The following is a 16,812-nucleotide window of genomic DNA, read 5'->3' on the forward strand; positions in this document are numbered from 1 at the left end:
TGTCTCATATTTGAAGTTTGCATGATTGAATTAAAGATAACTAAGAGTTATATACAGTCAAACAAAAAATGATTCAGACACCAGGTATAATTTGATATTTTAGTAGTTAATATTTCACATGTGAGTGAGGAGAGCAGAATAAAGTAAACTGTGACACATTATACCCACATATTCCTCATACAGTGACTACCAGTGACATTTGGGACCAAAAATTATTCATAACTTTGAGCTGATCATGATTTGCTGAAGTGTGTTTTCTTTAATTGCTAATGCTCTTTTTACACACAGACTGAACACAATGAAGCATTGCTTGGTGATTGGTTGAGCTAAACTGGTATTGTCTAATTGTGTAGTTAAATTTAACAGCTGACAGATATTCAACATAATTCATGTGTGAGACAGTCTAACAGAAGGACGGACAAAACCAGTCAAATATCAACTGAGTTCTGCTCATATTTTACTACCATTCTCTAAACTATAGCGAATAAACTGAGATAATGTGAGAAATGTTGAAGGAGTCTGAGTAAAGTTTGGTTTGACTGTATAAAAGCAGGAAATTATTCCAGACCTGTATATGAAACTGGCAATTGGTCTAAAGATGTCCTAAAAACATTATATTATAACATACATTATAATAGAATGCTGAAAATGCATTTTTCTTTAAGTAAACAAAAATAAATAAATAAAATAAAAACAAAATAAATGGAGATTTAAAGGTGCTTCATATACCAGCTCAAGTGAGATTGTTAACTAAACAGAGAAACTAGCCTGTTATCAGCAGTCTTATTTTTTTAACTAGCACTAATAATCTCAGCTATTTTTGTGGAATTGTACAGCTGATTCCTCAAGCGTGTGAAGCTTCTGGACATGAACTGGAGGAAGTCGTCTGGAAAAATGCATCAATGCTGCAAAAAAAGTTCCTCTGATATTTGTACTGGAAAAAAAAGACAAAAACACAAAGCATTCTTAAATCAAGATACATTTACTGGAGAAGCAAAATGACTGAAGATATGAAGTCTTGCTTTCTGTAATAACCAAAATTAAGTGAGTTAACAGTTAAAACAAGAACAGATGTCTAGCAGTGGGAGCAGTAAAATAATGTTTTCAAGTTTATTTTTCTGTAGCTGCATTAAAACAATATGAACTGTGAAACATTTGGCTTGAAATCAACAGAGTTAACCGACGAAACCAAATTTGTATCCAGTGACGGTTCACTCCTGAGCGACAGTGGGGGGCTGGCCAATCAGAGAGCAGGACCTCTGATAGGCCACGCCCTCATCCCCCAGTTCCCATTCCCCGACCACCCACTGCATTTCTCGCTGCGCTCCTCTCTCCTGCCTCAGGATCAGGCTATAGCGAGCGGTCGATCCCTCTCCACTCCGCACACACTCTCCCTCTCTCCATCCCTCTGCCTCCTCTTCCTCTCTCCATCCCTCTCTCCATCCATCTGCCTCCTCTTCCTCTCTCCATCCCTCTCTCCTTCCATCTGCTTCCTCTTCTCGGCTAATCACCCTGTGCAAGGTCTTCCTGAACACGTCCCCGCTCATCTCCGGCTCTCGCTCCTTATCTCTCGCTCCGCCTGCTACAGAAACCAGCTCTACTTTGGCAGAAGCATCTCTCTCTTTAGTGTGGTGCTTCTGCTCTTCCGGCGGGTTGATGAAGAGGACGCTCCGGAACACGGCTTGAACGTCTCTGAGCTGCTTTAGGGGTAGAAAGCTCACGCTCTCGCCTTCATCCTCCCTTCGCTGTGTGTGTTCAGTGTGTCTGTACGCCTGTAGGATGACCCTGTCGTTGCCCGAGTGAGGTAAGCAAGCATGATGCTTGAGCCAGCGGCTGACGGTGAGGTGGTTCCTCAGGAGCCAAACACACAGAAAGCATGACGTGAGAGCCGATAGCAAACACAACAACACAAAACCCGCAAATAACCACCAGCACCACGGCAGGATCCGTCCACCCGCATCACGAGCATCTGCCCAGTGCGGACCAACACTAGTGGGCGGATCTGTTCGGAGAATGGTCCATTCAATGGTTGGTGGTTCGGTCTGGACCGTGATCGTTGTTCTAGAGGATCCAGTGGTACTTTGACCTTGGGATATGGCAGTAATGGGTCCAGTGGTTGGTGGTTCGGTCTGGATCGTGATCGTTGTTCTAGAGGATCCGGTGGTACTTTGACCTTGGGATATGGCAGTAATGGGTCCAGTGGTTGGTGGTTCGGTCTGGACCGTGATCGTTGTTCTAGAGGATCCGGTGGTACTTTGACCTTGGGATATGGCAGTAATGGGTCCAGTGGTTGGTGGTTCGGTCTGGATCGTGGTCGATCTGGAAGTGTGCGGTTCAGATCTGGTGGTACTTTGACCTTGGGATATGGCAGTAATGGGTCCAGGGGTTGGCGGTTCAGAAGTTGTGGGTTGGTACGGTTCAGTAATCCTGGTGTTTGATTGTGTTGCGTAGGCAAGTGATTCGGTGGTGTCTGGATTGAGAATCTCTGGACCAGTCGTTGGATTCAAGCTAAAAAGCTCCCACGTGGTCCAGAATTCAGACCTAATTTCAGTCCAGGTTTCCAGGAGGGTGATGTCGGTGGTGTCGTGTGGAGCATTCAGGGTTTGAGGGCTGGAATTTGGTTTAACTGAGATTATAGTAGAGGTGGGTTTGAAATCCCAGTCTCCGACGGGGTGGAGAGGTGGATCTGGAGGGCAGAAGTCATTCTCCTCCAGTTCAATGATGGGCCGTTGGAATAGGTGAGGCGGTCCAGAACACACAACGCTGTCGGCGGCGGGAACGATGTCGTTCGGTGCTTCGTGCTTGTATACGTTGTGCTCCTGGTCGTTCAGGAAGCTGTGGAGATAACCTACAGCACAGCTGCAGATCCAGGGATTATAGGACAGGTAAACGTACGGTAACTCGGGTTTAGATGAGAAGAACCTGTCAGGCATCAGCGAAACACTGTTATTCTCCAAATCAAACGTCTTCAGGCTGCTGGAAGACACTCGCTCCAGGAGGCGAGCCGGCAGGGCGGGAAGCTTATTCTGAGAGAGACTGATGATCTCCAGACGTGGGAGTTCACTGAAGGTGGCGTCGTGAAGGGAACGAATCTGGTTGGCGTCCAAGAAGATCTCCATCAGGTTGGGAGCGCAGCGGAACACCCGTCCTCCCAAACCAGTTAACCTGTTACCAGACAAACGCAACACGCTCAGGTTCCCCAGCACTGGACCTGAAAGAGACACAGAGTTTGAGTTGAGATCTTTTGCGGTTCTTGAGACTCTCGCTGAGACTCTTTCTGAGACTCTTGAAGTTCTTGAGACTCTCTGAGACTCTTAAGACGCTCTCTGAGACTCTCGCTGAGACTCTTTCTGAGACTCTTGAAGTTCTTGAGACTCTCTGAGACTCTTAAGACGCTCTCTGAGACTCTCTCTGAGACTTTAAAGACTCTTTCTCTTGAGACTCTCTCTGAGACTCTCTCTGAGACACTTGAGACTCTCTGAGACACTTAAGACTATCTCTGAGACTCTCTGATACTCTTAAGACTCTTTCTCTTGAGACTCTCTCTGAGACTCTCTCTGATACTCTTAAGACGCTCTCTGAGACTCTCTCTGAGACTCTAAAGACTCTTTCTCTTGAGACTCTCTCTGAGACTCTCTCTGAGACTCTCTCTGAGACACTTGAGACTCTCTCTGAGACACTTAAGACTATCTCTGAGACTCTCTGATACTCTTAAGACTCTTTCTCTTGAGACTCTCTCTGAGACTCTCTCTGATACTCTTAAGACGCTCTCTGAGACTCTCTCTGAGACTCTAAAGACTCTTTCTCTTGAGACTCTCTCTGAGACTCTCTCTGATACTCTTAAGACGCTCTCTGAGACTCTCTCTGAGACTTTAAAGACTCTTTCTCTTGAGACTCTCTCTGAGACTCTCTCTGAGACACTTGAGACTCTCTGAGACACTTAAGACTATCTCTGAGACTCTCTGATACTCTTAAGACTCTTTCTCTTGAGACTCTCTCTGAGACTCTCTCTGAGACTCTCTCTGATACTCTTAAGACGCTCTCTGAGACTCTCTCTGAGACTCTAAAGACTCTTTCTCTTGAGACTCTCTCTGAGACTCTCTCTGAGACTCTCTCTGAGACACTTGAGACTCTCTCTGAGACACTTAAGACTATCTCTGAGACTCTCTGATACTCTTAAGACTCTTTCTCTTGAGACTCTCTCTGAGACTCTCTCTGATACTCTTAAGACGCTCTCTGAGACTCTCTCTGAGACTCTAAAGACTCTTTCTCTTGAGACTCTCTCTGAGACTCTCTCTGATACTCTTAAGACGCTCTCTGAGACTCTCTCTGAGACTCTAAAGACTCTTTCTCTTGAGACTCTCTCTGAGACTCTCTCTGAGACACTTGAGACTCTCTCTGAGACACTTAAGACTATCTCTGAGACTCTCTGATACTCTTAAGACTCTTTCTCTTGAGACTCTCTCTGATACTCTTAAGACGCTCTCTGAGACTCTCTCTGAGACTCTAAAGACTCTTTCTCTTTGAGACTCTCTCTGAGACTCTCTCTGATACTCTTAAGACGCTCTCTGAGACTCTCTCTGAGACTCTAAAGACTCTTTCTCTTGAGACTCTCTCTGAGACTCTCTCTGAGACACTTGAGACTCTCTCTGAGACTCTCTGATACTCTTAAGACTCTCTTGAGACTCTCTCTGATACTCTTAAGACTCTTTCTCTTGAGACTCTCTGAGACTCTTGAGTCTCTCTCTGAGACTCAACTGCAGTGCTCGGGTGTACCTGGCGGCTCCAGCGTGGTGATGAGATTGTGGCTCAGGTCCAGCTCGTGCAGATCCATGAATCCAGAATACGAGGACCAGGACAGAGAACTGAAGTGGTTTCCAGTGAGAACCAGAACCTGCGTGTCGGGCTTGATCCCGTCAGGAACAGTGGTCAGGCTCTGGTTCACGCAGCTCACGCGGGGCCGGTGGTCCTGGTTCTTGTCCTCCGGACAGCTGATGCTCGTGACGACGCAGCACTGCATCATGAGGAAGACCAAGCGTCGCATGATAACAACTGGAAGAAAACAAGGCCGTTTTAAGCATAGCTGTGCCAATATAATACACAAAACTCACAAAACAAAAGAAAATAAAGACACTATTTGTTCAGTGACATTATTTTCTCCCCAAAATCTCATTAATGTAACATTTGTCATCTTTATTTTATGTTAATGTGAAGTACACTACTGTTCAAAAGTTTGAGGTCAGTAAGAAATAAACATTTCGGTAACACTTTATTTCGATATATTGCATAGTCCACTTTAGACATTCTACTAACTACAGTATAAGTAACTCTACATGTCAACTAGCCGTCATTAGAGGATCAGTAGACTGTCTTCTTCATATATGATAACTCTTTATTCTGATGATCCCCAACAGACATTCCGCTGACTATACATAACTTGGCAACTACAAGTCAACTTATTCTACTAACCCGAACCCTAACAGTCTACTAATACTCTAATGAGAGTTAGTTGACATGTAGTTGAAAAGTTACTTATAGTCAGTTGAATGTCTAAAGTGGACTATCGAAATAAAGTGGAACCAAACGTTTCTATTAATCAGGGGTGCATTATGAATTAAAAATGACGGTAAAGACACTTATTAAAGATTCTAAAATAAATGCAGCTCTTTTGAACTTTCTATTCATCAAATAATCCTAAAATATGTATGACGGTTTCCACAAACATATCAACAGTTTTCAACACTGAAAATAATCATAAATGTTTCTCGATCATCATATCAGAGTGATTTCTGAAGGATCATGTGACACTGAAGACTGGAGTAATGATGCTGAACATTCAGCTTTGATCACAGGAATAAATTACACTTTACTGTATATTCACATAGAGAACAGATGATTTACACTGGAATAATATTTCACTGTTTTACTGTATTTCTGATCAAATGAACGCAGTCCTGGTGAGCAGAAGAGACTCGTCAAAATTATACAAACTTTTGAATCATAGTGTACATTAGTGAAGTAAAATGTTACACAGATATCATGACAGGAGGATTTTCTTTCCTACAGAATGAGAATTAGAACTTGAATGTTCTTGAGAATAAAGTCACAATCGAAACGGTCCCTAAAATAGGCTTCATGTATTTTATCCACAATACAACTGACATCTTTGTGAGATACTCAAATATAAGTGCATAACTTGTACAAAAACAGTACTATTGGTTACTCTCGCTATTGCACCACACAAATGTGAGGTTTCACCTGGAGAATAAATAATAATAAGAGAATAAATGGGTGTGTAGTACCTCTGTGTCAGTACCTCTGAGCGCTGGCGTCCGTGTGAAGGGACGTCTCATGGAGAGCGTTATATCCTCTCTTCTTCTTGTCTCATGGAGAGCGTTATATCCTCTCTTCTTCTTGTCTCATGGAGAGCCTTATATCCTCTCTTCTTCTTGTCTCATGGAGAGCCTTATATCCTCTGTTGGACTCAGCTCTATCTCTCTTCCTCAGACCCAAACACAAACCACAAGCCTCTCTATATATATCAGCACTTTTGCACACAGTGAGTTTTTCACATCAACCCCTGGTCTTTTAGTTTTGCTTGTGTACAAAAACTGTAACATCTGAAATCTAAAGCAATCATCATTATTATTGGAAAATACATCAGAAAATATGAGCACTGCCCACAGTGCCCACGTGAAACTTTATTGCAGAATGATGCAGGCGCTTGTTCAGTGCGGTCTTGGATATTGCTTCATATTTTGTAGTGTTTTAAGCTGGATTGCACGTAAAAAACACCAGTTTTCAACCAACAGCAATAATGATAAAACTTCTGGTGTGAAAAGATGTGCCACTCTGTGATTGGATCCTTGGTGAATGAACATAAACATATATTCAGAAACGATAAGATGCTAAGACAGCTGCCGCACACCTCACCTTAAAGGGACAGTTCACCCAAAGATGAAAACTCTGTCAGTAATCACTCGCCCTCATGTCGATCCAACCCCGTCAGACTCTCGTTCATCTTCAGAACACAGATTAAGATATTTTTGATATATTTTCTAAGGTACGTCAGAATGGAGGCTCACTTTGACGCTGGTCATGTGTGTGTGATGCGTGTGATGCTGGCCAATAGTGAGCCTCCGTTCTGACGTACGACCCAGCAGCGCTGCGCTGTTACACTCCGTGAACTCACTCAGAGAAACACTGAAGAACATGAAGAGTGGAAGAAAGCCGTTATTTTTGTTTGTTTTTGTGCACAAAAAGTATTCTCGCCGCTTGATAAACTTAAGGTTGAGCCGCTGTAGTCACTGGACTATTTTAACGATGTCTTTACTAACTTTCTGGGCCGGCAAGTTTCGATCCCAGAGAAGCCTATGGAGGAGTGAGACAGCTCTCAGATTTAATCAGAAATATCTTAATCTGTGTTCTGAAGATGGACGAGAGTCTGACGGGGTTGAACATCATGAGGGAGAGTAATCACTGACAGAGTTTTCATCTCTGGGTGAACTAACCCTTTAAGACTAATATAAACTGCAGAACATCCACTTCAGAGTCTTGAGATTTTGATGACTTTATTACAAAGCCGAGTCTGTCTGCAGAGCAACTTAAAACCTGAAATACAGATTTCCATATAATCCAGTCAAGGTGGAGTCAATGCATTTCCTACACTGGTATAGTGCATCTCTGGGCTTCTTCGTCCGAAAACGACAGAAAACTTGAACGTTTCGAATTGTTTAATTTTTTTGCTTCATCGGATGGGGGTGAAACTTGGTGACTTTTGTTGTATTACCTATATGAACACACAAAAAAATCAAGGAGATGATTCTGATATGTTAAAGGGTCGTAAAAAAAAAAGTCACACTTAGCTTCCTCCCGGTCAAAAACGGGCGACATAGGAAATGAATGGGAAATACGAAAAAATAGGAAAACTCAGAGAAACTTTTGGTGGTACAAGCTACAGATCAGCCACTGTGCTGGAAAAAAGTGTACAGCAATGAAGGGGTGACACTCTAGAACATCAAGAGTGCAAATAAGACACCCTCCCCCCCCAACACACACACACACACACACACACACACACACACACACACACACACACACACACACACACACACACACACACACACACACACACACACACACACACACACACACACACACACACACACACACACACACACACACACACACACAGAGAGAGAGAGAAATGAACTGGTAAGACTGAAACAGCAAATTTTGTTTGCCATATAAAAATAATACCATATAAAAATTATATAATAACTCCAAAACTATAGCAAGGAGAGTCAAAAGGTAGGTATCGTTTGAAAGAACTCTTTTTAAATTTTTTGAAAATATAAATTACATTACATTGGATAAAGGAATCAAAAGTTACAGCATTTGGAAAAGAGATAGCCTTTTTGTACAGTCTTTGACACCCCCTCATGGGCAATTTTTTCTTCATGAAGAATATCTTGTCATAAAAGCAATAGATTATGTTAATTTTGGGCTCATTTTAATTGTAATAATATGCTGTAAAAAACGAAGTGCCATTTTTAATTATCTGAGAATGTTTCATGAGCTGTATGATGTTTTTGACACATTGCAGTACATTATTTTATAGATTATGAAAAAAAAAGAAATTCTATTTATCAGCAAATAACTCGGCAATACTTAAGAGTTTTTCAAAGTGGATACATTCTTTGTAAAGTTCAGACTCTAAGCTTTCAAATGACATCAACTTTGTGTTAAGGCAAGATTTTTTTAAAATATGGTAAAGAATATTTCCGCAGCTAGGTGGCGCCTGCTGGCGGTAGACTTGGTTTTAGAGGGATTACTCAGCACTCGTTAGGAGTTAATAAATGTAATTAGATGCATTAAAAAGCTGAGATCCTAAGCTTTAAAATGATATATAATTTGTGTTGTTCCATTCAGTGGTTGCTTAGTAATAATTTTTTTCTTTCCGAATGGGAATAAATCAAATAAATAAATAAAAAAGCTATAGGCCGCCTATAGGCGGTTATAGGACATGACACAAATTAATACATTTTGAAGCCACTAGATGGCGCTCTTCTCACTTTAAATCTTTTTTTTTTTAGGCCTGCACTCTATTTTGATGTGAAATGTTGCATTTATTGAAAAATAAAATAAAATAAAAAAAATAAAAAATATATATTAATTCTAATGGAAAAAATAGCTCATAAAAATTATATAATTAATACATATCATACAAAATTAAAAAAATTCTAAATAATAATCAGAAAACATTATAGAACAAAAATATATTTGATTGGTTAACCTGGGAAAAAGTAAAGTAAAATTTTAAGGTTTCGTCCGTTTTCGGGCGGGAGAAAGCTAAGTGTAACCCATTTACGGAGACGCCCAGAGGGTTAAACTTCACCCAGCAACACGAGTCATCTCAGTCGACCAGAGGTTTCTCATGTCAAAGAGTCTTCAGATCATCAAATATGAGCCTTAGATCATCCATGGCTGAGCACAAGATCGTCACATGCTTCTCTCTATGGTCACTTATATGTGAGCACACACACACACACACACACACACACACACAGTTGGCTAGATCTAATGGCAGAGTGAGAAGCACAGTAGAATAAAATGGCTATATTATACATTTATATTCTGATTAATAGAGTTCTTGAGCATTAACTCCGCAGTTCACGGGACAGATGAGCGAAGGCATGGACGATGACACTTGACCGTCTCTAATCTGTTCTATCCGATGCCTTCCAGTGCGTGTGGAAGAGATACAGACTACAGACACACCAGAAGCAATGTTGTTTTTACACATTTTCCTTTAATGATATTTTGCAGTTTTTAAACAGACATTTTTAAAACTCAAAGAAATAACTCAACATCCAGAAAAGAAGAGCAGAAGAAGAGGCAGCTCGTGTCCAGTGACACACGCGAGGTTCATCCAGTCGGAAGCAGAACGTCAACCTCAAAAAACAAAACACACAGGTGAAGAACGCGTGTGTGTTTGAGCACATGAACTCATTTGCATACACACACGTTAACCGATTAAATCATAATCAAACCAAAGAAGGCATGATGAACTAAACAAGCATCATATTATGGCAGTAAACAGTCAGCGAGTGTAAATAAGAGACATCATCATCATCATCATCATCATCATCATCATCATCAAACACACACGACACAATCTGAAGATTGTCCTGAAGGGTTAAAGGTCACGGTCAGAGTGATGTCATGTCTAAAGGTAATCTGGCATAACCCCGCCCACCTGCGACACCGTAACTGTGACATCACTGAACTCCAGAACAGTCCCGTGTGGCTGGTTTGCTCTGACGGGATACAGTGGGAATCTCCAGTGGGAATCTCTATTGGGAATCTCCAGTGAGTGAAAATCTCCAATGAGTATCTAAAGTGGGAATCTTAAGTGGATATATCCAGTGGGAATCTCCAGTAACACTCTCTATTGGGAATCTCCAGTGAGACTCTACAGTGGGAATCTCTATTGGGAATCTGCAATGACAATCCCACAGTGGTAATCTCCAGTAACACTCTCCAGTGAGAATCTCTATTGGGAATCTCCACTGGGAATCTCTATTGGGAATCTCCACTGGGAATCTCTATTGGGAATCTCCAGTGAGAATCTCCAGTGGGAATCTCTATTGGGAATCTCCAGTGGGAATCTCCAGTAACACTCTCCAGTGAGAATCTCCAGTGGGAATCTCCAGTGAGAATCTCCAGTGAGAATCTCCAGTAACACTCTCCAGTGAGAATCTCCAGTGGGAATCTCTATTGGGAATCTCCAGTGAGTGAAAATCTCCAATGAGTATCTAAAGTGGGAATCTTAAGTGGATATATCCAGTGGGAATCTCCAGTAACACTCTCTATTGGGAATCTCCAGTGAGACTCTACAGTGGGAATCTCTATTGGGAATCTGCAATGACAATCCCACAGTGGTAATCTCCAGTAACACTCTCCAGTGAGAATCTCTATTGGGAATCTCCACTGGGAATCTCTATTGGGAATCTCCACTGGGAATCTCTATTGGGAATCTCCAGTGAGAATCTCCAGTGGGAATCTCTATTGGGAATCTCCAGTGGGAATCTCCACTGGGAATCTCTATTGGGAATCTCCAGTGAGTGAAAATCTCCAATGAGTATCTAAAGTGGGAATCTTAAGTGGATATATCCAGTGGGAATCTCCAGTAACACTCTCTATTGGGAATCTCCAGTGAGACTCTACAGTGGGAATCTCTATTGGGAATCTGCAATGACAATCCCACAGTGGTAATCTCCAGTAACACTCTCCAGTGAGAATCTCTATTGGGAATCTCCACTGGGAATCTCTATTGGGAATCTCCACTGGGAATCTCTATTGGGAATCTCCAGTGAGAATCTCCAGTGGGAATCTCTATTGGGAATCTCCAGTGGGAATCTCCAGTAACACTCTCCAGTGAGAATCTCCAGTGGGAATCTCCAGTGGGAATCTCCAGTGGGAATCTCCAGTAACACTCTCCAGTGAGAATCTCCAGTGGGAATCTCTATTGGGAATCTCCAGTGAGTGAATATCTCCAATGAGTATCTAAAGTGGGAATCTTAAGTGGATATATCCAGTGGGAATCTCCAGTAACACTCTCTATTGGGAATCTCCAGTGAGACTCTACAGTGGGAATCTCTATTGGGAATCTGCAATGACAATCCCACAGTGGTAATCTCCAGTAACACTCTCCAGTGAGAATCTCTATTGGGAATCTCCACTGGGAATCTCTATTGGGAATCTCCAGTGAGAATCTCTATTGGGAATCTCCAGTGGGAATCTCTATTGGGAATCTCCACTGGGAATCTCTATTGGGAATCTCCAGTGAGAATCTCCAGTGGGAATCTCTATTGGGAATCTCCAGTGGGAATCTCCAGTAACACTCTCCAGTGAGAATCTCCAGTGGGAATCTCCAGTGAGAATCTCCAGTGGGAATCTCTATTGGGAATCTCCAGTGGGAATCTCCAGTAACACTCTCCAGTGAGAATCTCCAGTGGGAATCTCTATCAAGTTTCAGTTTTATTGTCATTGGGAATCTCCAGTGGGAATCTCTATTGGGAATCTCCAGTGGGAATCTCCAGTGGGAATCTCCAGTAACACTCTCCAGTGAGAATCTCCAGTGAGAATCTCTATTGGGAATCTCCAGTGAGAATCTCTATTGGGAATCTCCAGTGAGAATCTCTATTGGGAATCTCCAGTGAGAATCTCTATTGGGAATCTCCAGTGAGAATCTCGATTGGGAATCTCCAGTGAGAATCTCGATTGGGAATCTCGATTGGGAATCTCCAGTGAGAATCTCCAGTGGGAATCTCCACTGCAGCGTCACACAAGTGGGACCGTTTCAAATCTGCCACTCAAAATAACGTCAAACCGGATCAAACAACTGTCTGTGGCCCAAAGGCACAGGAATCATATTCCAAATATTAAAAATATATATATTTCTGTAATTGATTGAGTTTATTTTATTTATTTACCCAGGAAGGTCCCGTTGACATACAATATCTCTCTAAAAATCCTGAAAAACAAACTCTAAAACTCACACGACTTGCTTTTCACTCCACATGTCCATTTCATTGACCTTTGAACTCTAAACATCCCTTTCATCATCGTCATCAGTGATTGACAGCTGTCAGTCATGAGTGTAAACTCAATCCAGTCCTACACACTATTGCCTTCCTCACTGCTGCTCATCTCACTTCTCTCCGCTAGTCTGAGCCGTCTGAGGGAATCAGCTCGTTAGGCTCGTTTCCCAGTCGTTTGTTCTTCTGGTTTAATGTCCATTATTTGAGCTGTAAGCGTTCGAACGAGGTGGAGCTAATGCTGCAGGTGGTGCTGAAGCCGTGTGCTGTTTAACAGTTATCATCTGGCTCAGTTTAGTCCACTAAAGATGGTAAGTTTGGCTTAAAAAACAAATTTAATTGAAAAACTGAAGAAGAAAAAAAAGAAAAACTGTAGTGTGAGTAAAAGTGATTCAAGCTGGTGTTGAACAGCATGTATACGAACACATCCTTGAGGTGTTTGAGCTGTTCTGGTGTGAATCATTAACATGAACCGTTCCTCCAGCTGCATCTCAGATCACACACACACACACACACACTCACTCTCTCATGGCGTTTCTGTCAGTGATCTCTGAGGTTATTAAGGCACATTGAGGCTGAACATACGAACGCCCAAATCTAGTGCAAATCTGATGCACAGCCAATCCTGGGCCGGGTCGTTTCTGAGAGGTACGTGATGCTGAACACAGGCTGAGCGGTGACGTGTGCGTTAGCAGGGTTTGTGCTAGCTAGTCTTGGACCGCGCACACATGCATATTGCACTTAAAACCATGAGAGCCTTCCAAAAACCACAAGCTCTAATCTGATTGGATGAGCAACAGTCAGTGTGCACAAAACTCAAGATGACACGATGAACGATAACCATAACGATATATTAGCAGCTCCACCAGCCGACGAACACCGTATCGCTATCGTTATCGCTCCGGCTGCGTTCCTTAGCGGACACTGGCTGCGTTTACATGCACAACTTGTGTCTCAGTCGGACTGAATTCACTCCGACTGATGAGTCTGAGCGTAGTGTTTACATGAACACTAAACATGTGATCGGGTTGATGTGTGTGTTTATATGTCACAAGCTTCAAATCGGAATAGATGTTTTGACATGCGCACACTGCACGAATATACAGAGTTTCCCGCCGTCTGCGCATTATAACCATTCTCTTACATCAGTTCTTATATTGATCACGCAGTAAATGGCCAAAACCAGTGGCCTGTGGATGAGCGTCTGAAGCAGCACTGGGGGGCCGTTGTCCTGCTCCACTTCACACACGCAGGGAAAGCAGGATTATAGAGGACGGGAAACTCATTTACACAACACTTTATTCATCAGGAAGAACAGCTCGATCCACACAGCATACGGCATCGCACACGCACACTCCTTCACATGTTCTCTCCATCAGATCTGATCAAGTGTTCACATGTTCTCTCCATCAGATCTGATCAAGTGTTCACGTTCTCTCCATCGGATTAGAAAAGGAATAAACCTCTTTCAATCCGATCGAAATGTCATTGGGATCGAGCTCAATCGGGTCGATAAGGTTTACATGAAAGATTTTGAGTCCGATTGAACAAAAAACGGATTATTTGTTGCATGTAAAGGCAGCCAGTGGCGCTCTCTTGCTGTCCCGAAGTGGGCGGGTCTAGCCCAGAATAAACTCTTTCTACTGATAGTCTGACTACATGAGACTGTGTTAACTAACTTACTAACCCATCAAAACAACACGGCTAGTGTTTCCTGACAGCGTCAGACGGGCGTCTCTCTGCTCTTCAGGTCCGGGGCGCTGTACTGGCGTCTCATGCGCGGCGGGGTGACGTAGCCCTGCGCTTTTTGGTGTTTGCCGTGCGGCTGATCGGTGAGCGTGTGCGGTAGAGTCTGGGGCCGTTGGTGATTGACGTACCCCCCCTCCCCGCGTAAGCAAGGGCCCGGCGACTGTTGCCGATAGCGACCGCGGTTGTTGTTGTTGTGGTGCCCGTTGGTATAATAACCCTGGTTGCCAGGTACAGTGGAGCCATCTAGCGAATTGCGCCTGTAGCGCCATTGTTGCTGCTGAGGAACGTGATTGCCGTTGCTGTAGTGACGAGGTTGCCAGGGGCGACTAGGGGAGGGCACGCGCATGATGACCGGCATTTGGAACGGAAGAGGAAGTAACGGCACGCCGGGAGCGGGGCCTCGTTCCTCGTCTGTCACGACGGACACGTTCGGTCCCCAGGAGAGCCGGTGTTGAGGGTTGCTCTTAAAGGGGAACTTCAGCTTGCAGTCCTGAGGGGGAATGAAGCGTCCCGTTCCGGGGAGGTGGACCACGCCCTCCCCACCCATAGCCCCGCCCCCGGCCCCGCCCCCTCGGCGCAGACGCTTGGTGATTTGCTGCTGCTGCAGGTTGAGGAGGCGTGTCTGCTCCTGTTTGAGCCAGCGCATTCGGCCCCTCCTGAAGGCGGGGTCTTCCTCCATCAGCCGTGACACGCGCTGCTCTTTGGGGAGGAGCTCTAGAAGGCCACGCCCATCTTCCTCATCGCCCTGATCACCGTCTGCGCTCAGATCCTCGGATACATCACCGTCCTACACAAACACATGCACAACGACTGAATGCATGTGCATTAGGGCTGTGCTACATTCAGAATTGATTTGTGTGTGTCAGTAGATAGTTTCCATCAGCCTGTTTTTATGCAAGTTTTGAAGTATCGCATCAGAAACGAGTGATGGAAACGCCAACGCCAAATGAAAAAAAAGAAAAGTTTTTACGCTCTCTTGAGGTGATTTTTTTACTTGTGCGAAAAAAAAAGTTTCAGGCATAGTTCACCCAAAAAAAGCATATTAGTCCATGATTTACTCTCCCTCAACTCATCCTAGCTGTATATCGTCGCTGTCGGGCGGAAACCTTGTATGTCAAAGTATCTAAAGTGTTGAAAATAGCTTGAGAGCAAATCTCTTAACTCCATTGGACACTTCAACTGTCTGAGAATCCTCGTAACTCCACGGCGGGAGCCTCGCAGTATTTTGTCTCCTCAGGATTGAAAGTCGCAACGATTAAGAAATCCTCGCCTTAACTCTGATTTTATCTGTGTTAAACTATGATATCAGTTATTGATGTATTTTAAATGTCTACTTATTACTAGGCTTATTATTACTAGGCTTATTGTACGTGTGCATTGAAGTTTTAAAATGTATCTAATATAATACTTGAATTGAATTAAATGTTTTGGATACCAGCATTAAATTATTGTTTTTATTTTTATTTTACTGACTGGAAGTTGGCACTGTGCATGTAAAATACCCCAAGTAGCAGGTTTTATTTATGGGAGAAATAAGGGCTGTCTACTGGCGCCAAGTAAGCCTATCTTTGGATAACTCTGTCTGTTTTTAGACAACAATGAGTGAAAATAGTTAGGTTAGATACATTTGAGTAGGCCTGTTTTGTTCAAAATCAATAGCTGTAATGCTTCGGTGCAGAAGGAAGCCCGTGAGCCACGAAGGTAAGTATTACAGCCTAGTCAGCTCATCATTTTTTGTTCTGCTTCACTCATATCTCTTAAACGTTTAAAATGGTGTTTAGGGAGATGTATGTAACCACAGTCATTAGCTTTGAATAGCTCTTAAAGCCTTATCTCTTGTCAAAAGGCTCAAAGTGACCGCAGACTTTGATGAACACTGCAGCCAGCAGCGACGTCTGTGTCCGTACCGTTCTTATCAATGACAGCGTAACCTCGTATCTCCCTGCTCCCAAGTCATAAATCTCCTATCTCTGATTAAACATGATTTTGGGGAAATGTTGTGTTAATGTTGGTACACAACAGTATATGATAGCAATATAAGGTATAATACCAACTTTAACGATAAAATGTTTAATAACTAAAAAAATATGCCGTTTTTGAATTTCCTGAAAAATAATGGTTTTGGAGATACAAGGATTCCGCCCGACAGCGATATGAGTGAAGCGAAGAAAAATATCCATATTCAAAACTTTATCGACTGAAATAGCTAGCTTCCGGCAGATAAAAAAAGGGAAAACCTCTTTGAAAAGATTCGCTTCACGTTTGGATGGAAACCCAGCTACTGTGTGTGTGTGTGTGTGTGTGTGTGTGTGTGTGTGTGTGTGTACCTGCACTGCTGGTATGATGCTCTCCATCTTCATCATTCGGTCTCTGAGGGCTTTGATCTCCTCGTCCTTCGTGTTGTTCTGCTCTTTGACCTCTTGTAAAATATCTGTCAGTTTGTCGATGTGAGCTTTCAGGT

The 16,812-nt window shown here is 43.1% G+C and overlaps 2 protein-coding genes across 4 annotated transcripts in view; both read right to left on the minus strand.

Annotated features, from left to right (window-relative positions):
- Window positions 1-91: 91 nt before the first annotated feature.
- gp1ba (glycoprotein Ib platelet subunit alpha) lies at window positions 92-6,505 on the minus strand. 3 transcript variants are annotated; one of them, XM_081387100.1, is made up of 3 exons: window positions 6,303-6,505; window positions 4,777-5,052; window positions 92-3,211 (listed from the first exon to the last, which is right to left on the minus strand). In XM_081387100.1, the coding sequence occupies exons 2-3, from the start codon at window positions 5,042-5,044 to the stop codon at window positions 1,212-1,214; spliced, it is 2,268 nt and encodes a 755-aa protein (XP_081243226.1). In that variant the 5' UTR covers window positions 5,045-5,052; window positions 6,303-6,505; the 3' UTR covers window positions 92-1,211. The 3 variants fall into 3 exon arrangements, with proteins under 3 accessions (XP_081243226.1, XP_081243225.1, XP_081243227.1); XM_081387099.1 differs by having other exon boundaries at window positions 6,317-6,476; XM_081387101.1 differs by having other exon boundaries at window positions 92-3,386; window positions 3,839-5,052; window positions 6,303-6,443.
- A 3,284-nt stretch (window positions 6,506-9,789) lies between these two features.
- Window positions 9,790-16,812, minus strand: part of LOC308703271 (kinesin-like protein KIF1C) — a gene marked incomplete at its 5' end in the record, with an annotated part of 19,782 nt that continues 12,759 nt past the window's right edge. The window contains 3 exons of the mRNA XM_081386592.1: window positions 9,790-9,954; window positions 14,290-15,138; window positions 16,679-16,812. The exon at window positions 16,679-16,812 is cut by the window's right edge and continues 153 nt beyond it. Coding sequence (XP_081242718.1) covers window positions 14,326-15,138; window positions 16,679-16,812 — 947 coding nt within the window. The 3' untranslated portion in view covers window positions 9,790-9,954; window positions 14,290-14,325. The remainder of the gene's footprint in view (window positions 9,955-14,289; window positions 15,139-16,678) is intronic.

The sequence above is a fragment of the Scardinius erythrophthalmus genome (assembly GCF_964197995.2).
Source record: "Scardinius erythrophthalmus genome assembly, chromosome: 15".
Taxonomy (NCBI): domain Eukaryota; kingdom Metazoa; phylum Chordata; class Actinopteri; order Cypriniformes; family Leuciscidae; genus Scardinius; species Scardinius erythrophthalmus.